Source organism: Hypanus sabinus, chromosome 6 (assembly GCF_030144855.1).
Source record: "Hypanus sabinus isolate sHypSab1 chromosome 6, sHypSab1.hap1, whole genome shotgun sequence".
Taxonomy (NCBI): Eukaryota; Metazoa; Chordata; class Chondrichthyes; order Myliobatiformes; family Dasyatidae; genus Hypanus; species Hypanus sabinus.
Genome location: NC_082711.1, coordinates 168386986 through 168411971, shown reverse-complemented (window position 1 = coordinate 168411971; position 24986 = coordinate 168386986). Strand labels below are relative to the sequence as shown.

General features: G+C 41.7%; 1 protein-coding gene across 1 annotated transcript in view; it reads right to left on the bottom strand.

Annotated features, from left to right (window-relative positions):
- Positions 1-24986, bottom strand: part of mettl16 (methyltransferase 16, N6-methyladenosine) — a 117681-nt gene that overhangs the window by 48819 nt on the left and 43876 nt on the right. The window contains exons 3-4 of the mRNA XM_059973462.1: positions 19091-19287; positions 10776-10916 (exon numbers count right to left, since the gene is read on the bottom strand). Of these exons, the coding sequence (XP_059829445.1) occupies positions 10776-10916; positions 19091-19287 (338 nt within the window). The remainder of the gene's footprint in view (positions 1-10775; positions 10917-19090; positions 19288-24986) is intronic.

The following is a 24986-nucleotide window of genomic DNA, read 5'->3' as shown; positions in this document are numbered from 1 at the left end:
ATATGTATGTTTCTTAAGTTTTATATATGCATTGAAAGGTAAAATATGTACTATATACTAAAAAAAAGTTTGACTAACTGACACTAATTGATGTACCTGTTCCGACTTCATATCCGACTTAAAGACGGACTCAGGAATGGAACTTATTCATAACCCGGGGAATGCCTGTACTTTTAAGTCATTTCTAAATTACTTATAATACCTAATACTATGTAAATGCTACATAAATAGTTGTTATACTGTATTGTTTAGGGAATAATGACAAGAAAAAATAGTCTGTACATGCTCAAACGACCAGTGCTGGACAGAGAACATCCGGGTTTTCCCGATCCGCGGTTGGTTGAATCTGCGCATGCGGAATCCGCGAATAAGGAGGGCCGACTGTACATACTTCAATAATAAATGTACTTTGCACTTTGACTATTCAAATTTGAGGGGGAACATTCGGAAAAACAAGGATCCATGTAACTGGCAAGCAGAATCCCACCATAAACATCAAAGGAAAACATTACTTAAATTAGCACCTAACTGACAATTGACTCATCAAGTGCCTATTGTCCTGCCATGGCAGAGTCTATAGGTCACAAATTGGCCTCACTAACCGCCTAATACTAGTGTAGAAGGTATTCATCGTGATTATAAAGGAATACCTTTTAGAATAAGGTTGGAATGAGTAGGTATCAGGTGGAGGGAAGAGTTTGCAACACTTGGTCAGGCTGAAGGTTGAGAATATCAAGGACAAGAACACTCGTCAGTACCCAATGTGACAAGGTGTGTAGACTATAATGTGAACACCCGTCAGTATCCAGTATAACAACAGGGAGTGCAGACTGTAGAGAGTACACCCTTCAATATGCGGTGTAACAGGGTGTGTAGACTATAATGTGAACACCCGTCAGCACCCAGTTTAACAACAGGGAGTGCAGACTGTAGAGAGTACACCCTTCAATATCCGGTGTAACAGGGTGTGTAGACTGTAATGTGAATACCTGTCAGTACCCAGTGTAACAGGTTATGTAGACTGTACAGGGAACACTCGTCAGTACCCAATGTAACAGGGTGTGTAGACAGGTATGAACATGTGTCTGTACCCAGTATAAGAGGGTCTGTAGATTGTAAAGTTAACACACATTAGAACCAATGTAACAGAGTGTTTAGACTGTAGCATGAATATACATCAGTATTCAGTGTAACAGTGTAGACTGTAATAGTAACACATTAGTACCCACTGTAAGAGCATCTGTAGACTGTAGTGTGAGCAGCCATCAATACTCATTGTAACACAGTGTTTACATTGTAGACTGAACACCCATCAGTATCCAGTGAAGAGAGTCTGTAGACTGTTGTCCATGGAGCTTAGAAAAATAAAGGGCTATGGGTAATCTAGGTAATTTCTAAGGTAAGGACATGGTCAGCACAGCTTTGTGGGCTGAAGGGCCTGTATTGCGTTGTAGGTTTTCTATGTTTCTAAATACAGGATGATACAACATTATTGAAATTGACAATGAAGAAAAATAGTGAAGTCAACTGTGTCAAAGTCTGCAGATGCAATGACAAAGTTAACTTACTAGGATCATGCTTTGTTAATCTATCAACCTGTTTCAGTGTTGTGCTGAGGCAGAATAGAGAAAATTATAAAAAGGAGCTACAAGACACCCAATATAAAATGCTTAAGGATGAACAAACAGGGAGCTTAGAAATGTGGCTTCCAATTCCAACGAGGTGGTTCCTTTGAAGAGAAGATGTGTTGATCAAGGTTTTTTATATATATAAGGGTGCAGGAATCATTTTCAATGCCAGCTACCACAGCGTCCAGAGACGGAGACAATGTAGCATATGGGGGTTTTATGAAACACTACAATCAGGTAATGATGCTAGAGAAAATGGGAAAAAAAATTATAAGACAGTAACAGGAGGTAGAAGTGAAGCTGTGGTGAGAAAGAAGCAACTGAAACAACTGAATTAAAAAAAGAGATAGTTCCGACAGCCTGTTAGATTGTTCGATGTTCAACAGAAATATCTCAGTATTGGTCCTCAATAGCAGTTCTATTAGCTGCAGACTTTCTCAAGTATAGAGTATTTATCGCACAGTGTAAATTCAGCCCACTGACTGTGATTAAATAAGGTTTATAAACTGCAGGGGACACTGATTTATAAAGAATAAAACATTCACAGGATGCTCTGATATAGACCTCCAAATCAAACTATTAATCTGACTCACTACTAACATCTTCAACAATACAGGCCCAGAGTTAAAGATTAATCCTTATGTACAGAAATACAACCATCTGATTCCTGAATTTTAAGTCCTGACGAAGGGTCTCGGCCCGAAACGTCGACAGCGCTTCTCCCTATAGATGCTGCCTGGCCTGCTGTGTTCCACCAGCATTTTGTGTGTGTTGTGTTGTTTGAATTTCCAGCATCTGCAGATTTCCTCGTGTTTGCTCCTGAATTTTAAGAGTGGTTTTGAAATTAGATGGAATAATGGGAATGTATTCAGGAACAGTCCTCTAAGATTCTGACGTTATTTAAATCAAACAAATTACTACCAAAATCTTACAAATAGTCAGAACAAAAGAAGCAGCAATCAGCAGAATTCAGAATTTTTTTTTGCAAAACAAGTCAATTATTAGATGAGCTAACCTGGAGAAAACAAATGAGCCAAATAACATTTTGACGTTTAGTTATCAACGTATTGTAGCGATGTACTACATACAGCGCTGAAATAACAACACGCAGTTGTGGTAAGTCGTTTTGAGACTAGTTTATTCATACTTAGCGGCGCTGGCATTTAATCCCTAGCGCCCGCCCTCTCCGGGTGGAAATGACGTCAGAGATGCATTACCAAAGTCTCCCCTCGTGCGCTGGCTATTTGTGAGCCGGTTCACCTGCGCAGAAAGTGGGTCGCCACATAACTCCTCTCCCAGAACCGGCGATACACCCCCCAATGTCCACAGTCTGGATCAGCCTCTGTTTGGGAAGTCTGCCTCTGCGCCACAGTGCCTGAACCTCGACCGGCTGTGCCAAGTCACATGGGCTGGTTTGAGTCGGTTTGACAACCTGGTTTGAAAACCTCCTCTTTCCCCCCGATGTCCAGAACGTATGTGGACCTGTTGTTGTTGACACCTTGAACGGCCCCTCGTACGGCTGCTGTAGCGGTGCCCGGTGTCCGCCCCTTCGTACAAACACAAACTTACAGTTCTGCAGGTCTTTGGGTACATGGGTCGGGGTCCGTCCATGCTAGGGGCCAGGTTGCCGAGCCTTTCGCGTAGTCTGTCCAGGACTGCTGCGGGTTCTTCCTCTTGCCCCCTTGGGCTGGTATGAACTTTCCTGGGACGGCCAGGGGTGCACCGTACACCAACTCGGCCGACGAGGCATGCAGATCCTCTTTGGGCACTGTACGAATTCCAAGCAGGACCCAGGGAAGCTCGTCCACCCAGTTAGGTCCTCTCAGGCGGGCCATGAGAGCCGACTTCAAGTGACGGTGGAAGCGTTCCACAAGTCCGTTCGACTGTGGGTGGTAGGCAGTAGTGTGTTGTAGCTGCGTTCCCAACAGGCTGGCCATAGCTGACCACAGGCTGGAGGTGAACTGGGTGCCTCTGTCGGAGGTAATGTGGGCCGGTACCCCGAAACATGCTACCCAAGTTGCGATCAGTGCTCGGGCGCAGGGATCGGTAGACGTGTCGGTGAGCGGGACTGCCTTTGGCCACCTCGTGAACAGGTCTACCATAGTTAGCAGGTACCACGCTCCTCGGGACACCGATAGGGAGCCCACGATATCCACATGAATGTGGTCGAACCTCCGGTGGGTGGGTTCGAACTGCTGCGGCGGGGCTTTAGTGTGCCGCTGCACCTTGGCCGTTTGGCACTGCGGGCACGTTCTGGCCCATTCACTGACCTGCTTGCACAGTCCATGCCACGCGAACTTGCTGGAGACCAGCCGGACGGTTGTCCTGATAGATGGGTGCGCCAAACCGTGTATGAAGTCGAAAACTCGCCGCCTCCAGGCTGCCGGGACGATGGGGCGAGGTTGGCCAGTGTATCCAGAGATACCGGCCACGTGACAGATGCACTGCCACCTGGCTGGTCGGAGGACACACCATATGCCAATCAACATTTGGTCCCTCCCAATTAATTAATGCACACCTAAACTATTGGTCACCTTAATTGGATTATCTCGCCCAGCCCCATGCTTTAAAAGGTGAGACTTGCCCTTGGCTAGCCCTCTCTTACAGACCACCACATTGAAGGTAAGTGCATTGATTTATGTTTGGGAAGGTCTATCGTTTGTCCTGGTAAGGGAGCCGCAGCTATCCAAGGTCAAGGGGGATAGCTGTTGTAGTGTTTTTCCCTTGTTCTTTGTTTGTGTAACCGTACCCTGTCCCCACGCCGCTTCCTGTGTATTGTAGTTGCTTGTGTTGACCCGACTTCCCCTTTAATAATAAATTCCTTATTAAAACTGTGTGTGTCCAGGCCTCTACTGTTGAGACTCAAAGAACCAGTTATTTTCCATCACAACAGCTGGTAGCCACGTCGCACAGGAGGGTCCTCTCACCTGGCCTACGAGAAAGTCCCGCAGCTGCAAACCCGAGACTGCGGTCCTGTAGCTGGGCATCTCGTCGTCTGCCTGCTGCACCTCCGCCAGTGCTGCATAGTCCACCCCCAGGGACAGTGTCTGGACAGCTGGTCTGGAAAGTGCGTCCGCCACGACAATGTCCTTTCCCGAGACATGCTGGATGTCCGTCGTGTACTCGGAGAAGTAGGACAGATGTCGCTGCTGGCGAGCCAACCAGGGGTTGGACACCTTCGTGAACATGAAGGTCAACGGTTTGTGGTCCGTGAATGCGGTGAACAGCCTGCCTTCTAAGAAGTACCTGAAATGTTGGATTGCCAGATACAGTGCCAACAGCTTCCGGTCGAAAGCACTGTACTTGAGTTCGGGTGGTCATAGGTGCTTGCTGAAGAACGCCAGGGGTTGCCAGCGCCCCTCGATGAGCTGCTCCAGCACCCCACCGACTGCTGTGTCGGATGCGTCCACCGTGAGGCTGGCATCTGCCAAGACCTCCTTGGCTTTAACGAAAGTGGCTGCGGCCTCCTCGTCCCAAGTAATGTCCTTGCCTTTACCCGACATCAGGGTGTACAAAGGGCGCATGATACGGACTGCTGAGGGGAGGAAATGGTGGTAGAAGTTCACCAAACCAATGAACTCCTGCAGACCTTTGACCGTGTTGGGCCAGGAAATGTGGCGGATCGCGTCTACCTTGGCAGGCAGAGGTGTTGCCCCGTCTTTGGTAACCCTGTGGCCCAGGAAGTCGATGGTATCGAGACCGAACTGGCATTTGGCCGGGTTGATCGTGAGGCCAAAAACACTCAGGCGGGAGTAGAGCTGGCGGAGGTGGGACAGGTGCTCCTGGCAACTACTGCTGGCTATAAGGATGTCGTCCAAATAGGTGAACGCAAAGTCCAGGTCACATCCCACCGCATCCATTAGCCACTGGAACGTCTGTGCGGCATTCTTCAGGCCAAACGGCATTCGGAAGAATTCAAACAGGCCGAATGGGGTGATAAGTGCTGTTTTGGGGATGTCTTCAGGGTGCACCAGGATTTGATGGTATCCCCGGACGAGGTCTACTTTGGAAAATATTCTTGCCCCGTGCAGGTTTGCTGCAAAGTCCTGTATGTGCGGCACAGAGTAGCGGTCTGGAGTGGTAGCCTCGTTCAGTCTGCGGTAGTCACTGCATGGTCTCCAACCCCCAGCTGCTTTGGGCACCATGTGCAGGGGGGAGGCCCATGGACTGTCGAACCTCCGTACAATCCCCAATTGCTCCATCCTCTTGAACTCCTCCTTCACCAGGCGGAGCTTTTCTGGGGGGAGCCTTTGTGCACAGGCGTGGAGGGGTGGTCCCTTGGTCGGGATGTGGTGCTGAACCCCGTGTCTGGGCATGGCTGCCGTGAACTGTGGTGCCAGAATCGATGGAAAGTCCACCAGGATTCTGGTGAATTCGTTGTCCGACAGCGTGATGGAGTCCAGGTGTGGGGCCGGCAACTTGGCTTCACCCAGGGAGAACGTCTGGAAAGTCTCAGCATGTACCACTCTTTTCCCTTGCAAGTCGACCAGCAGGTTGTGAGCTCGCAAGAAGTCCGCCCCCAGGAGTGGTTGGGCCACGGTAGCCAGTGTGAAGTCCCACGTGAACCGGCTGGCGCCGAACTGCAGCTGCACTGTGCGGGTGCCGTAGGGCTGTATTGTGCTGCCATTTGTGGCCCTCAGGGTGGGTCCTGGCTTCCTGTTGCAGGTGTCGTACCCCGTCGGGGGCAAGACGCAGATTTCCGCTCCGACGTCGACCAAGAAGCGACATCCCAACTGTATGAAATCCGCAACCTGGGCGGCCGTCTCCTGGTTAAGGGCGCTCACCACGTGGTAGTAACGCGTGGAATCAGAAGATAGCTGCTGAATCTGGAATTGGGCTTCTGCTTGGCTAAACCACACATGTGGTCGCAGCGTCCAGAAAGTCAGCAGTTTTAGCGAAACTGCATGAAAAGATGAAGAATCGGACATCTTTGGTCCAAATCCCGTTTGGACCGTCGGGGTCACCAATGTAGCGATGTACTACATACAGCGCTGAAATAACGACACGCAGACGGTAAGTCGTTTCGAGACTAGTTTATTCAAACTTTGCAGCACTGGCATTTAATCCCTAGCACTAGACATCAGAGGTGCATTACCAAAGTCTCCCCCGCGCGTTGGCTATTTGTGAGCTGGTTCGCCTGCGCAGAAAGTGGGTCGCCACAGTATAACAATTGATCCTGGCCTCCAGCAGTTTTCCTACCTCTATTTCTCTCTGCCTTCTATAAATTTCTCCCTTAATTATCATGTCTCTTCACTCTAATCAAGCCATTAATCTTTCCTTTCTTTCTTTCCTCCCACACTGCCCTTTTTCTGCTTGGTCAACCACTGAATAACAAATATGACGGACAAATGCTATACTGACAGCATCTACCATTGTTAACTTTATTCATTTTAATCACTGAACTGCCCACTGCAATGGAAATGAGGACTTTCAAATTTGGTGTTGATATTACCATATTATTTCCAGCTGACACAGAAAGACATCACTTCAGCCCACTGAGTATATGCCAGCTGAAAGAACAATCCCATTCCCACCAATCTATGCATTTCTTTCCTCATTTCCATCAATTCCTCATAGAATCTACCATTCACCTATCCTTGGGTGAAATTAGTGGCCAATTAACCTACCAACTTAATATCTTTGAGATATGGGAGGAAATCAGGCCATCTAACGGAAACCCAGGCAGGCACAGAGAGAATGTGCAAGCTTCACACAATAAGCAGAGGTCAGTATTGAACCTTCAGCTGTGACACTCTATTACCGTAAATTCCGGACTATAAGCCGCTACTTTTTTCCCCACGCTTTGAACACTGCGGCCTATACTACGGTGCGGCTAATACATGTTTTTTTTAATGCCGCCAAAAACATTTTGCCTCGTAACAGTAGACTAATAAAATTGATGAGTAGTTCACAGAGGTCCAATGAAATTGTATGATAAATCAAGCGCACGTTCACAATTAAATTATTGTAAATCAGTCATTTGTACTCACCCTCATCAACATGGAAAACACTCGAAGAAAAGCATATGATGCAGCCTTTGTTAAAGGCGATCTAGTGGTTGAAGAAGGAAATCGAGCTGCTGCACATAATCTTGGCATAAATGAATCGATGGTGAGACGGTGGAGACGCCAGCGTGAAGAACTAAGTCAATGCAAAAAGACGACAAAAGCTTTCAGAGGTAATCATAGCAGATGGCCCGAACTTGAAAACTTTCTTGAAGACTGGGTTAACACACAGAGAGCAGGCGGCCGCGGTGTTTCCACCGTGCAGATCAGACTGAAGGCTAAAGCAATCGCCACCAAAATGAAAATCGAAGATTTTAGAGGTGGGCCATCGTGGTGTTTTAGATTTATGAGACGAAAAGGCCTGTCCGTCAGGGTACGCACGACTCTGTGTCAGCAGCTCCCTCCCGACCACGAGGAACAACTTGCTAACTTCCGCACATTCACTCAAACAAAGATAGCGGAGAATTCCATCGGGCCAGATGATATCATAAATATGGATGAAGTACCTTTGACATTTGACCTGCCTCTCACTCGGACTGTTAATAAAAAAGGTGACTCGTCCATCACACTGAAAACAAGTGGCCATGAGAGAACGCATTTTACTTGTGTTCTGAGCTGCACAGCATCCGGACTAAAGCTTCCACCGATGGTGATTTTTAAGCGGCTGACAATGAAAGTTCAGTGAAAGAGTACAAACTCAATTCCAGCTGTGATTCCTGGGGGCACCACGAAGTATTTGCAGCCACTGGACATCAGCGTGAACCGGGCATTTAAAGTGGCGCTGCGCGTTGAGTGGGAGGCTTGGATGACGAGCGGCGAGAAATCCTTTACCAAAACAGGACGCATGCGAACAGCATCTTTAACTCAAGTCTGCCAGTGGATCCTAAATGCGTGCAGCCGTGTCACAACATCCACCATCACCAACGGGTTTCGAAAGGCTGGACTGCTGCGTGATGAAGAGGATCGCGTGCGCTCAAGTGAGAGCGACAACGAAGAGACTGAAGTGAGTGACGAGATCCTGAGGTTGTTCAATTCGGACACTGAAGGACTTTGATGGTTTTAGTGCGCAGGAGGAAGATGAAGAAGGCGATCAATAACTTTTCCTGGTAGGCTGCAGTATATATATTTTTTTTACCAGTCGTTAGGAGATATTGGAATGTTGTTCGTGCACTGTTCAGTAAAAAAGTATACGCAACGTAATTTGTGTGTTACCGATACGTATGTATATTTAAAAGTAGCTGTGTTACAGGCACTGTTCGAAAAAAAGCATTTGCAATATGTATTTGTTTATGTTACCATAAGGATTTAATTAAAAGTTAAAAAATCCTCACGTGTAATATCTTTCTGTGTAAATATCTCATATTACAACGTGGGACACCTGCGGCTTAAAATCCGGTGCGGCCTGTACAAGTACAAAATTGATTTTCTTTCTAAAATTAGAGCGTGCGGCTTTTAACCAGGTGCGCTCTGTAGTCCGGAATCTACGGTAGCTGTGTCATTGTGCAGCAAAGGACAGTAATATCCTAGAACTTTAAAAACTACCAAAGAATATATTTTAAAGAAAAATCACTTTTAAGAGTGATAATTTGATAAAGTTGAATTTTATAGCTAAAAATATAAATCACAAAGAAATATCACCACCTGAAAATAACAATTTTTTAAAAATTCAAAAGCTATTTAAACATGCATGTTGGCATTTTTGCACCCAGATGATACAGCTTAATTTTAGATGCTTTCATATTGAGTGCAAATGGCCAAAACGTCAGCAGGTCAGGCAGCACCAATAGAATCAGAATCAGGTTTATTATCACTGGCATGTGTCATAAAATTTGTTAACTTAGCAGCAGCAGTTCAATGCAATAAATAATATAGAAGAAAAAAAATAACACTAAATAAGTAAATTAATTACAGTATACATATAATGACTAGATTAAAAAGGTAAGGTAGTGTTCAAGGGTTCAATGTCCATTTAGGAATCGATAGCAGAGGGGAAGAAGCTGTTCCTGAATCACTGAGTGTGTGCCTTCAGGCTTCTGTACCTCCTACCTGATGGTAACAGTGAGAAAAGGGCATGCCCTGGGTGCTGGAGCCCCTAATAATGGACACTGTCTTTCTGAGACACACTCCTTGAAGATGTCCCGGGTACTGTGTAAGCTAGTACCCAAGATGGAGCTGACTATATTTACAACCTAAATTTACAAATCTGCAGCTTCTTCCAGTCCTGAGCAGTACCACCCACCCCCCATACCAGACAGTGATGCAGCCTGTTAGAATGCTCTCCACGGTACATCTATAGAAGTTTTTGAGTGAAAGGAATGAACAGTCGACATTTCACCAGTCCTGATGAAGGGTCTCAGCCCAAAACATTAACTTCATTCCATAGATGCTGTCTGACCTGCTGAGTTCTTCCAGCAACATTTAAAATCCATCTAGATAAGTACATGGATAGGAGATCTTAGAAAGCTATGGGCCAAACACAGGCAGATGGCACCAACTTGCTCGGCAACACAGATGGCCTGGAGAGTTGGGCCAAAGGGTACTGTATGAATCCATGACAAAACAGGTGAGAAATATTGTTGAAAAAAGAAATCTGCCCCCATAATAAATTAAAAACACTGAAAAATGAACCGGCCATTATCCAATAACAGCCAAAGCGATTCTAATCTGTTACCTTTGTTATAACTGTTAACCACTGATCTTGTTAACTTTAAATAAGGCTACTGAGAGTAGGGGAGATTCAAACAAGAGGACATGAGTTGCGAGTTAGGGGGTAAAAGTTTAAGGGTAACATGAGGGGGAATTTCTTTACTCAGAGAGTGGTAGCTGTGTAGAACGAGCTTCCAGTAGAAGTGGTAGAGGCAGGTTCGGTATTGTCATTTAAAGTAAAATTGGATAGGTATATGGACAGGAAAGGAATGGAGGGTTATGGGCTGAGTGCGGGTCAGTGGGACTAGGTGAGAGTAAGTGTTCGGCATAGCCTGAAAGGGCCGAGATGGCCTGTTTCCGTGCTGTAATCATTATATGGTTTATACTGATGACAGCAAGTTGAATCCCTCAAAGCAGGTTGCTATCTTTTCTATTACTTGGTGGCAAGTATGAAAATAATTTATCATGGATCTGAGAAAATAAATATTTTACAAACCTTTAATGAGATCAGAAAGGTTGTTCTGCTCCACATTTTTCATTGCATAGTCAAAGCACATATCATCCACCTCAGTTGCAAGGAAGAACCAACCATTCATAGTGGCCCCAAGTAGAGGATAGATACAGGAGGCACCTGTTCCTGTAATGTATACAACAACTAATATTAGTTATTGAACTCAAAATTCTAACATGAAATTTGTAAAGATATACATGCAACAGGTTTTTTTCTCTCATATTTAGTTTATTTGTTGTTTGTACTTTGGTTGTTTGTCTATTTTGCTGGGTGTGGCTTTTCATTGATTCTGGTGTTTCTGGCATTTACTCCATATGCCAGCAAGAAATTCAAACTCATGTTATATATGGTGACATACAATTGCAAGAAAAAGTTTGTGAATCCTTCGCAATTACCTGGTTTTCTGCATTAATTACTCGTGAAATATGATCTGATCTTCATCTGAGTCACAATAATAGACAAAGACAATCTGCCTAAACTAATAGCACACAAACAATTCTACTTTTCATGTCCTTATTGAACACATTGTTTAATCATTCAAAGTCCAGGCTGGAAAAGGTATGTGAATCCTTGTATTTAGTAACTGGCAGAACCCCCTTTAGCAGCAATAACCTCCACTAAACATTTCCTGTAGCTGCTGATCAGACATGTAAGGAAGAATTTTAGACTATTCCTCCATACAAAACTGTTTTAGTTCATCAATATTTCTGGGATACCTTGCACGAACAGCTCTCTTCAGGTCATGTTGTCACAGCATCTCAATTGGGTTAAGGTCTGGACTTCTACTTGGCCGTTCCAAAACACAATTTTTCTTCATTTTAAACCATTCTGTTGTTGATTTACTCTTGTGTTTTGGATCATTGTCTTGTTGCATTATCCAATTTCTATTAAGCTTCAGGTGACTGACCACTACCCTGACATTCTCCTGTAAAATGTCTTGATACAATTTTGAAATTGTATCAAGGGAACAGGGAATTATAGACCAGTTAGCCTGTCATCAGTGGTGGGAAAGATGCTGGTGTCAATTATAATAGATGAAATAACAGCACATTTGGATAGCAGTAACAGGATCAGTGCAAGTCAGCATGGATTTACAAAGAGGAAATCATGCTTGACTAATCTGGAATTTTTTAAGGATGTAACTATGAAAATGAACAAGGGAGAGCCAGTGGATGTAGTGTACCTGGACTTTCAGAAAGCCTTTGATAAGGTCCCACATAGATTAGTGGACAAAATTAGAGCACATGGTATTGGGGGTAGGGTAAGAACATGGATAGAAAATTGGTTGGCAGATAGGAAACAAAGAGTAGGGATTAACAGGTCCTTTTCAGAATAGCAGGCAGTGACTAGTGGGGTACTGCAAGGCTCGGTGCTGGGACCGCAGCTATTTACAATTTTCATTAATGATTTGGATGAAGGGATTAAAAGTAACATTAGCAAATTTGCAGATGACACAAAGCTGGGTGGCAGTGTGAAATATGAGGATGTTAGGAGAATGCTAAAGGGGGTTCTACCAGTTACTAAATACAAGAATGCAGGGTGACTTGGACAGGTTGGGTGAGTGGGCAGATGCATGGCAGATGCAGTTTAATGTGGATAAATGTGAGGTTATCCACTTTGGTGGCAAGAACAGGAAGGCAGATTACTAACTGAATGGTGTCTGTGGTGGCCAGTATTATCATGTTTGCTGTTATGTGCTGGGGCAGCAGGCTGAGGGTAGCAGACACCAACAGAATCAACAAACTCATTCGTAAGGCCAGTTATGTTGTGGGGGTGAAACTGAACTCTCTGACAGTGGTGTCTGAAAAGAGGATGCCGTCCAAGTTGTATGCCATCTTGGACAATGACTCCCATCCACTCCATAATGTACTGGTCAGGCACAGGAGTACATTCAGCCGGAGACTCATTCCACTGAGATGCAACACTGAGCATCATAGGAAGTCATTCCTGCCTGTGGCCATCAAACTTTACAACTCCTCCCGCAGAGTGTCAAATACCGAGCCAATAGACTGGTTCTGGACTAATTTCCACTTGGCATAATTTACTTATTATAATTTAATTATTTGTGGGTTTTTATATTGCTATATTTCTACCTATTCTTGGTTGGTGCGACTGTAACGAAACCCAATTTCCCTCGGGATCAATGAAGTATGTCTGTCTGTGTCAAGTTAGGAAAATGGGAAGTACAACAAGATCTAGGTGTCCTTGTTCATCAGTCACTGAAAGTAAGCAAGTAGATACAGCAGGCAGTGAAGAAAGCTAATGGCATGTTGGACTTCATAACAAGGGGAGCTGAGTATAGGAGCAAAGAGATCCTTCTGCAGTTGTACAGGGCCCTGGTGAGACCACACCTGGAGTATTGTGTTCAGTTTTGGTCTCCAAATCTGAGGAAGGACATTCTTTTTATTGAGGGAGTGCAGCATAGGTTGATACCCGGGATGGCGGGACTGTCATATGTTGAAAGATTGGAGGAACTGGGCTTGTATACCCTGGAATTTAGAAAGATGAAAGGGAATCTGATTGAAACATATAAGATTATTAAGGGATTGGACACGCTAGAGGCAGGAAACATGTTCCTGATGTTGGGGAAGTCCAGAACCAGAGCCCACAGTTTAAGAATAAGGGGTAGGCCATTTAGAACAGAGTTGAGGAAAAACTTTTTCACCCAGAGAGTTGTGGATCTATGGAATGCTCTGCCTCAGAAGGCAGTGGAGGCCAATTCTCTGGATGCTTTCTAGAAAGAGTTAGATAGAGCTCTTAAAGATAGCGGAGTCAAGGGATATGGGGAGAAGGCAGGAACGGGGTACTGACTGTGGATGATCAGCCATGATCACATTGAATGGCGGTGCAGGCTTGAAGGGCTGAATGGCCCACTCCTGCACCTACCGTCTATTGAAATTACTGTTCTCTCAACAATTGCAAGGTGTCCAGGCCTGAGACAGCAAAGCAGCCCCAAACCACGATGCTCCTTCTACTATGCTTCAGTTGGGTTGAGGTTTTGGTGTTGCTATGCAGCGTCCTTTTTCCTCCAAACATAGTGGTGTGCATTTCTGCCAAATAGTTCAACTTTTGTCTCATCTGTTCACAGAACATTGTCCCAGAATTGTTGTGGAATAACCACTGATCTTTTGCAAACTTGAGACCAGCAGCGATGTTTTTTTTTGGAGAGCAGTGGTTTCCTCTGTGGCGTTCTTCCATGAACACCATTCTTGTTCAGTGTATTTCTTATAGTGGACACATGAACAGAGACTGTAGCAAGTTCTGGAGATTTTTGCAGGTCTTTGGCTGTTACCCTTGGGTTCTGTTTCACTTCCTTCAGTATTGCACATTGTGCTCTTGGTGTGATCTTTGCAGGATGCCCACTCCTAGAGAGAGTAGGAACAGTACTGAGCTTCCTTCACTTGTAGACAAGTTCTCTTACTCTGGACTGATGAACATTCAGGTCTTTAGAAATGCTTTTGTGTCCTTTTCCAGTTTTGTGGATCTCTACAATTCTTCTAATTTCCTCTGAAAGTTGTTTGGATTGAGGCATGGTGCACATAAACAGATCTTTCTTGAGAAGAGCAAACTGTGTCACTAACCTGATGTTGTCTTTTTTATAGGGCAGGGCACCACTACAGTCCATACCTTCAATCTCACCTCATTGGCTAGAATACCTGACTCTAAATAGCTTTTGTAGAAGACATTACCCCAGGGGTTCACATACTTTTTTAAACCTAGACTGTGATTGTTTAAATAATGTACTCAGTATTGATAAGAAGTACAATTATTTGTGTGTTATTAGTTTAGGCAAATTGTGTTTGTCTATTATAGTGACAGATGAAGGTCAGACCACATTTTATGAGTAAATTATGCAGAAAACCAGGTAATTGCAAAGGGTTCAAACACTTTTTCTTGCAACTGTATTTATTTTGAACTTGAAAAGAACACACTGAATAAACTGAAACTTTCAGTGATTATATAATGTATCTTTATCAATATTTTCAATTCCTTCAAGCATAGTCCATCAGTATAAATATCATGTAATACTAATTAACTATTAGGATAGTTAATAAACTGCAGAGTTTGCTTATACTTTAGCTTCAAATGTATTCAGGACACTTCAGTTTCTTCCTGAAGTGGAAATCTTCAGGGAGAGGAACAATTAACTGATCTGTATCCAGCTTTCCAATTTTTGAGATGGTTCTCATCATTATTTGTCAGTTCTGTAAGGCTGAGCATCAAGAGTAAGAAACCTTAGGCATCTGATGTACACAAGAGATCCAACAGATGTTGGATATGCAGAGCAACACAAATAAAATGCTAGAAGGAACTTAGCAGGTCAGTCATGGAGAGGAATGAACAGTCAACATTTTGGGCTCCTGTTGACTCTTCTTCCCTTTCTCCCATGGTATACTGCATTTTCCTATCACATCCCTTCTTTTATAGCCCTTATCCTCTTCCACCTATCACCTCCCAGCTTCTTACTTCATCCCCCACCCCCTTCCACCCAGCCACCTTCCTCCTCACTTGGTCTTACCCATTACCTGCCAACTTGCATTATTTCCCCTCCCCCACCCTCTTATTCTGGCCTCTTCACCTTTTCTTTCCAGCTCTGAAGAAGGATTTCAACTGTTTATTTCTAACCACAGATATTTCGCAAGAGTAATTTGCTTTAGTTGCCCTTCTTAGTGTGACTTGCCTCACTATCACCAAACCTCTAACTCCATCCCAAATAAACATTACACTGAGGAGCCTTGTATGTGCTCAGTCCCTTCTTTAGGAACCCAGCAGCAACCATGTACATGTCATACAAGGAAATTATAGTACAATTGAGTACATTAGTGGCACCTTAAGGTTCCTACAGTTAACATTTTATGAACAACTTTATACGATTAAAATTGATATAAGCTTCCCTACTTACTATCAAATCCAATTCATTATTTTATTTTTTGGATTGTAGCACAGATAGGATTTGGTGTAAATACACAATACTGACAAGGCATTCCACAAAGATGGATAATCTAACAATGAAACATTTGCATGATCTCAATACTCCTGAGGAAGAATCTGTAAAAACTATCCTTTCAGCAATCCACCAGCACAGCATCCTTCTAATTAGGCTGCCTATCTCATGCATATTTAGAAACCAAGAACACTACAGCAGCTTCTTTGTAATTTAGTTTAACATTTTAACACTGTATTTTACATATAACATTTGTTCCAAATTCACTGTATGTATTACTTTACACTGGCTGTGTTTTTTTTTAAACTTTTCTATCAGAAGAGAGGAAAGGCACAAAAATTGCTTCTGTTATTTACACCAAGACCAGGCTTATACATGATCAAATATACAGGAAACAGGTCTACAGAGTTAGAATTTTAGCACTGTGCGTAAATTAGTCACACCTCATTAATATAACATCAGTATAAATCTCAACAACAAGGAAACCCATGAATAGCTACTCAATATCTTATTCAGATCTTCAGGAATAAAAAAGCCAACAGAATAATAAAAATGCAATCTCTAATTTATCATCTTCATCTTGAGATCATCTGCAATTATTGGCATTTGACAGCAATTACTTGTCCACCAAGGCATTTTGGTCTATGCATCAGTGGCATTTAGTTCAGAACTGAAATAAGGTACTAATTGAGTATCATTAACCTGGCTTTTAATTTCTCCCTCATTATCTGAATTTTTATCTCTGTTCTGCAGATGGTAATTCATCTTAAGCTATTGTACAATAGACAGAAGCGGCATTCCTGCACCGTATGGAAATGATTATTCATTGGTGTCTACACAGTAAGGACAGACTGACTATATTAACAAGCAAAGCATCGCATTGAAATTAGAGTCTGAAATCCCCACAAGTACATTTTTAGAAATCAGAAAAGGAAACTCTCAGGGGTTTGCTTCATGCTGTATAGCAGACCATCTAAGACCACACTGAGATAATCCATGGCTGCCCAACTGTAGTCAGCTAACTCAGCACTAAAAAGTAAACCAAGTGTAAATTTTCTTGCTATGCATCAACTAGTAGCACACATGTAGAATTCTTCCTGTTCTAGTTGATTTGGAATGCCTTACTTGATGAACAAACAGCTCAATTAACATTTGTATAAACAAAATGGAAAAACATGCAGTCTCATTTGACATGGTGTGCCAACATTACTTGACCGTGTTGGATGGCACACAATGGAAATTACAGCAATACAAAAGAGACTAATGTGTGAGCATTAAATTTATCTGAGTTGGCTGAGAACTTTTACCATTTAGTGCCTAAATTTACCTTGGTATGATAAGAATCTTTGGAAGGTCTTGCGTAACATAACATGGACTTTGTGGCTTATTACATAGGTAAATGACAGTCAGCTTTGAAATCAAGTTTTTTCTAATGTAATGCCAAAACCACACATTGGTTCCTATCCCGCTCTATTACTTTAAAAAAATACATTTCTTACATCTCCTGGACACTTTAACTGGAGGTTAGTTTACAATACTGTTGCTAAGTGGATTGCTTCTTTTCATAAACAATCTTCTTGGCAATGTTATAACAATGGAAATACTCAGCAGGTCAGGCAGCTTTGCAGAACGAAAAACTGTTAGCATTTCAGGTTGGTAACCTTTTATTGGATCACTGACCTGAAATGTTACCTGTTTCTTTCTCCGTAGATGCTGCCCAGTCTGCTGAGTATTTCCAGCATTTTCTCTATTTTGGATTCCAGTATTTGATTTTTTTTTTGCATTTTAATCTTGGATATTATGATCAGTGGCATATTTACTTTTATTGAAAGTAATATCGAAGTTGCTGTTTTCAACTTCAGAATACAAGATTCCTGTATCTAGGTCATTAAAAGTGCTATATTGATCCTATCAATGAGTTAAGAAAGTAAAGAACAAGTATTTATGTGAAACAATGGTAGATTAAAAGCAACAGCTGAGTTTTGATTGGCAAGACTAATTATTTTATATATGTCAGGTGGAATTCCGCTAGTGGAGGACGATTTGTAGCTAACAGAATTTTATGTAAATCCAAATAACTTACATTATGTTTTACTGCAGTTACAGAATTTATTACATGGAGATTTTTAAATGAATCGCACTTTAATCATTCAGCAGACTGGATGGTGCCAGAATAAGATATCAAATCAACTGACATAAAACTTCTTAAATTTGTATGGTCAGAAAGCCTGATATCTTAAAGCAATAAGACATGTTGCCACAGAGAGGTGGGATAAAGATTCACGCTTGTGATTTGTCAAGTAGTGATTTACCAACCACAGAACTCATTCCAAGTGAGAAAGGGCCTTCAGTCTGATCCACTCTAGGATGAAATAGTGAACAAAATAGCCACAAAGTTGGTGAACTTCCATCTCACAGAGATATTTTCTTGATGGCAATATTATCACAAAGTTTAACAATTGTAAAAACAATTAAAAACCTCAAGTTAATGTTCTTTGTTCTAGCAATACAAATTTTTGACTGATAATTTTATTTATTCAGATTTCTCTCACTACTAGGAAAAATATTGGTAAAGGGTTTTAGGGAGAGAATTTAGTCACATTTGGAAAATAATGAAAAGTTGCACAAACTTAGATTGTTTTATCTGCAGCATCAGGACCCGAGAGGTGACCTGATAAATATATATACAATTATAGCAGGCACCGGTAGAGTAGATAGCCAGGGGTAGAAATGAGAAATACTAGGAGTCATAGGTTTATGGTGAGAGGAAAAAAGTTTGAAGGAGATTTGCACAGCAAGCTTTATACACCAAAAGTGATTATGTGACTGGATAGTGCTGGCAAAGGAAGAGGTAAAAGCAGATAGATAGCAATATTTAGGAAGAATTTAGCTAGACTCATGAACAGGCAAGAACAGAGGACTGTGGACATGTGCAGACAAATAGATTAGTTTAGATTGGCATTATATTTGCTGTAGACATGATGGACTGAAGAGTCTGTTACTGTTCTGTACTGTTCCATTTTCTTGTTCTATGTTCTAACTCAGAATTTCTCTTCAGTTTGTTTACTAACTGTGTGGCTCAGTATATTTTAGTTCAAATACGTCATGAAATCCTGATGATACTGGAATAAATAGATGTCCAACTCAATGAAATAATTAGATTCAGACTCTGATTTATCATATGTACTATACATCAAAATATACAGTGAAAAGCATTGTTTGCGTTAACAACCAACAGACCTAAGGGTGTGCTGGAGGCATTCCGCAAAATGTCGTCACACACTATGGCACAAATTATAAGTAATTCTTGGTTAGACTTAGTGCAGGAAAACAAGGAGGAACTGAAGCTGTATACCTATGTCAATTCCTCGAATCAGTTCACTTTTACTGATGTCACTGCCTATCAGATCTTCAACCCAGTGTATGTAGTTGAGCCGCAAAGGAACAGTAGGAATCAGCCTCTCCAGTGGGATGTCAATCGTAAGTCCGAAGTCCTCTTTCAATAAAGTGCATGTAAGGGCTCTGACTGCCTCAGGATCTTTAAAATTTAAACTGAAAATGAAGAAAACAAATGGGTTAATACCAGGAAGAAAATTTCCCTGAGGAAAAAGGAATGTCATTTTGTTTTGTAGAAAGGCATACCCAATTCTACCTACTAAAATCAAAAACACATCCATAGGTGAAAATATGAACTGTTTAAATAGGATTTTGAAATTAACCATTTAAATGCCTTGGGGACAATTTTTAAGAGAGGATGGGGTGAATTTCAAAACAATTAAAGAGAAAAATACACTCACTGGGTCCACCTGTCCAACAGCTTGTTAATGCAAATATCTATGTATTTAGAAATACAATGCAGAACAGCCCACCAAGCTGTGCCACCCAGCAACCCATCAATCTAGCCTAATCACAGGGCAATTTACAATGACCAATTAACCCACTAAACAGTATGTTTTTGGACTGTGTGAGGAAACCACAGCACCTGGAGGAAACTCACACACATACCGGAAAAGAACTTTCCTACAGAGGACACTGGATCTGAACTCCAAACTGTGATAGCCCAAGCTGCAACAGCATCACTTTATAACCGCTATGCTACCGTTGCACCCTATCTAATCAGCCATACGCGTATGGTAGCAACTCAATGCAAAAAGGCATGCAGACATGGTCAAGAGGTTCAGTTGTTTTTCCAGATCAAACATCAAAATGAGGAAGAAATGTGATCTAAGTGACTGACTGGGAAATGATTGTTGGTACGAGAGAGGGTGGTTTCAGTATCTCAGAAACTGCTGATCTGCTGCGATTTTCACATACAACAGTGTCCAGATTTTATGGAGAATGGTGTGAAAAGCAAAAAAAAAACATCCAGTGAATGCGGTTCTGTGGGCAAAAATACCTTGTTAATGAGAGAGGCCAGAGGAAGAAGGCCAGACTGGTTTAAGCTGGCAGGAAGGAAATAGTAACTCAGTAACCATGCGTTACAACAGTGGTGTGCACAACATGTCGAACCTCAAAATAGATAGGCTACAACAGCAGAAGATCACAAAGATAAAGTGGACACTTTTTAAGGTACAGAAGATAACTAATAAAGTGGCCACTGACTGTGTGCTCCTTATTTTGAAAAGGTTGAAATAACTGATCTGGTGCCTCTCTGACTCGTTCACTCAAATTCCCATCCCTCAAGTTATAGAAAAAGATAGATAAAGTATTGAATAATTGCATCACATATATCTTTTAGGGATTAATTCACAGTGCAGACAGTTCATTTCCAAACTCTAGTGCTGAGAGTTCACAAGAAATATGACTGCTAGAAACCATTAATAGATTTTAGTTGGCAGATTGGTGGCAGCATTAGTGACTGCCACCAGCAATGCTAATTAGAAATTCTGCTCCTTTAATCTGAGTAGGGCTTCCTCATTATTCAAAACAGTATCTCTAGTTGGAGCAAACCACCACTGGGACCAGGTTTCCATTGCAGAAATGAATAGAGTAAAACAAAATCTGGATCCCATTAGTACTGGGTACCTAAGTGTATGCTTTGTGTTAAAAATACAGTGCCTTGAAAAAGTATTCAGCCCCCAACCTTCCGTTCACTTAGATGAGTACTACAAACAAGAATTTCAATCAACTTAACTGACAATTTTTATTTCTGAATCACATGCTGCTTTTCTCACAGTAGAGCCCAAAAACAGGGACAATTGTAAAGCACGATAAACTAAAAATTCAAAAACTGTATTGTCATCAGTATTCATCCACCTTTGCTCAGTGCTTAGTTGAGCCACCTCTTGCAGCTATTACAGCCAGTTGTCTTTTTGGATAACTTCTACTAGCTTCGCACAAAGTGATGCTAAATTGCTCAAGCTGTGCCAAATTAGTTAGGGAGTGGCAGTGAACAGCAATTTTGAAATCTTTCCAGAGATGTCTAATCGGGTTAAGATCAGGAGTCTGACTGGGTCATTCAAGGGCATCCATTTTCTTCATTTGAAGCTACTCCATGGTTGTTCTGGTTGTGTGCTTTGGATTGTTGCCCTGCTGAAAGATGGAGTTCCTCCTCAGTTTAAGCTTTCTGGCAGAGGCTAGCAGATTTTTATTCAGGATCTTTCTGTATTTAGCAGCATTCACCTTCCAATTGATCCTGACCGGATTTCCAACGCTTGCTGTTGAAAAGCATCCCCATAGTACGATGCTACCTCTACCATACTTTACAACAGGGATGGTGCTACCCAGCTAATGCACAGTACTAGATTTTAGCTAATGTACCTTTTAGAGTGGAGACCAAAAAGTTCCACTTTAGTCTCATCTGACCACAAGACCTCTACCACATCTTTATAGTACCTTCAAGTGATGGTTTGCAAAGTCTTTATGGGCAAGGAAATGTTTTCTTTTTAGCTAGGTCTTTGCCTTTTCCACTTTTCCATAAATACCCTTTTTGTGTAAGGCCTCAGAGACTGTAGAGCCATGAACTTCATCTCCAGTTATAGCAGCTGACTTCTGCAGCTCTTCAGAGTGACTGTTGGCATGACAGTAGCCTCTTATAAAGATGCAAGAAAAAGTTTGTGAACCCTTTGCAATTATCTGCTTTTCTGCATTAATTACTCATAAAATGTGGTCTGATCTTCACTTAAATCATAATAATAGACCAAAACAATCTGCCTAAACTAGTAACACACAAGTAATTGTACTTCTCATCAATATTGAGTACACTATTTAAATAATTGGAGTCTATAAGAGCACAATGTACAATACTGAAGGAGGTGAAAAAGAATCCAAGGGTAACATCAAAAGACCTGCAAAATTCTCTGGAACTTACTAAAGTCTCTTCATGTGTCCAGTATAAGAAAAGCACTGAACAAGAATGGTTCCACCATGGAAAACATTGCTTCGAGTCTTAAGTTTGCAGAAGACAACCTGGTGTTCCACAAAACTTCTGAGATAATGTTCTGTGAGACAAAAGTTGAACTTTCTGGCAGAAATATACAGCACTATGTTTGAGGAAAAAGGAAGCAGCACACTAACACCAAATCTTCAGCCCAACTGTGAAGCGTGGTAGAAGGAGCATTGTGGTTTGGGACTGCTTTGCTGTCTCAGGCCTGAACAACTTGCATTCGTTGAGAGGACAATAATTTCAAAATTGTATCAAGACATTTTACAGGAGAATGTCAGGTGTGGTCTATCACCTGAAGTTTAATAGAAATTGGATAATGCAACAAGACAATGATCCAAAACACAAAAGTAAATTAACAACAGAATAGTTTAAAAAGAAGAAAAATTGTGTTTTGGAATGGCCAAGTAAGAGTCCAGACCTTAACCCAATTGAGATGCTGTGACATGACCTGAAGAGAGCTGTTCATGCAAGGTATCCCAGAAATATTGATGAACTGAAACAGTTTTGTATGGATGAATGGTCTAAAATTCTTCCTTCCAAGTCTGATCAGCAGCTACAGGAAATGTTTGGTGGAGGTTATTGCTGCTAAAGGGGGTTCTGCCAGTTACTAAATACAAGGATTCTAAAATACTAAAGCCTGGACTTTGAACGATTAAACAATGTGTTCAATAAGGACATGAAAAGTAGAATTGTTTGTGTGCTATTAGTTTGAGCAGATTGTGTTTGTCTATTATTGTGACTTAGATGAAGATCAGATCATATTTCACGAGTAATTAATGCAGAAAACCAGGTAATTGCGAAGGATTCACAAACTTTTTCTTGCAATTGTATTTCACCATATACAACCCTGAGTTCCAATTTCTTGCGGGCATATGGAGTAAATGCCAGAAACACTGAAAAATCAATGAAAAGCCACATCCAACAGAATAGACAAACAACCAAAGTGCAAACAACAATAAACTGTGCAAATACGAAAGAGAAACAAAACATGCATATATATCTTTACAAATCTCATGCTGGAATTTCGAGTTCAATAACTAATATTAGTTGTTGTATACATTACAGGAACAGGTGCCTCCTGTATCTATCCTCTACTTGGGGCCACTATGAATGGTTGGTTTTTCCTTGCAACTGAGGTGGATGATATGTGCTTTGACTATGCAATGGAAAAACCTGGAGCAGAACAACCTTTCTGATCTCATTAAAGGTCTGTAAAGTATTTATTTTCTCAGATCCATGATAAATTATTTTCATACTTGCCACCAAGTAATAGAAAAGATAGTAACCTGCTTTGAGGGATTCAACTTGCTCTCATCAGTTACCTTATTTAACGTTAACAAGATTAGAGGTTAACTGTTATAACAAAGGGAACCGATCAGAATCCGTTTGGATAGCTGTTATTGACTAATAGCTGGTTCATTTTCAGTGTTTTTTAATTTATCATGGGGACAGATTTCTCTTCTCAACCATATTTCTCATCTCTTAATGTCATGGAGTCATACAGCATGGGAACAGACCCTTTGGCCCATCTCCCCAGGCTATGTATGTTGCCCAGCTGGCTGGTCCCATCTGCCTGTGTTTGGCCCATAGCTCTCTAACATCTCCTATCCATGTACTTATCTAGATGGATTTTAAATGTTGCTGGAAGAACTCAGGAGGTCAGACAGCATCTATGGAACAAAAATCAATGTTTCGTGCTGAGACCCTTCATTAAGACTGGTGAAATGTTGACTGTTCATTCCTTTCACTCAAAAACTTCTATAGATGTACCATGGAGAGCATTCGAACAGGCTGTATCACTCTGGTATTGGGAGGGGGAGCGGCTTCAGCACAGGACCAAAAGAAGCTACAGATGGTTGAAGATTTAGTCGGCTCCATCTTTTGTCTTCATTTGGTTTGGACTGTTGAAAGTCCACCATGCTGTTGGACCTTACAGAAAGAAGTGGTATTTATTCTTATGAATTCATTGAATACAGGTGGCTCTCCGATTTTCTACATCAACAAATTTGGTGAGTTGGTAAGGGAATACAGTATATTGCACCTGAGGAAAGTTAGCACAGTAATTACAAAGGGGATAAATACGTTTTCAGCCTCATTATTTTAGTTTTTAATTTTTAATAAGCTATTAAAAGGTTTTGGAATTTTTCTTTTGATCTGACATGATACACAATGTTTTGTAGGTTTGCTCATAAAACCCTACTTCAATATATTTTAAATTTAGAAAATGAGACAATAAAATGTGAAAAGTTGTGGGGGCTAAATCAAACTTCAGGTACATGCACCTGGTCACATTGCAACAAGGTACAGAATAGCACTTAGGGTGTACTAAAACAGTTTTTTATTAATTCACTTGACTTATTTTCCACAAGCCAGACCAGTAATTTTACACATCTATAATTGTCCCTCACAGAATTTCAGAAGTCTTGGCATGTAAAAACCCATTTGGGGCATATCACAACATTCCGCAAAAAAATTGTGGAGTTATCTCCATGAACTGCTAGAGTCTGTATGCCGAAGGAACAGCCACAATGCCGACAGGTTGTGTGTTCCATGATTTGACCCAGACTTGATAAAAGGATGTAATGTATTTCCAAGACAGCAGAGAGTGGTATGTGGAAAGAATTCATTAGCTGAATATTTACAATAAATGAGCTGCTTTATGAATGTTATTGCTAACTCGAGAGGCAGCAGTGTGTGGTTGAGTTCTAAACTACAATAAGAGGAGGAAAGAGAAAGGATGAAATGTCAATTGACCAAGATACTGCTTAGCATGTGAAAATATAAATATGATCTTTTAAACACTGTATTCATATTTTTCTTTTCATCATCAATAGTAGGTTATCATTTGGTCTGTTGTGCCTTTCCC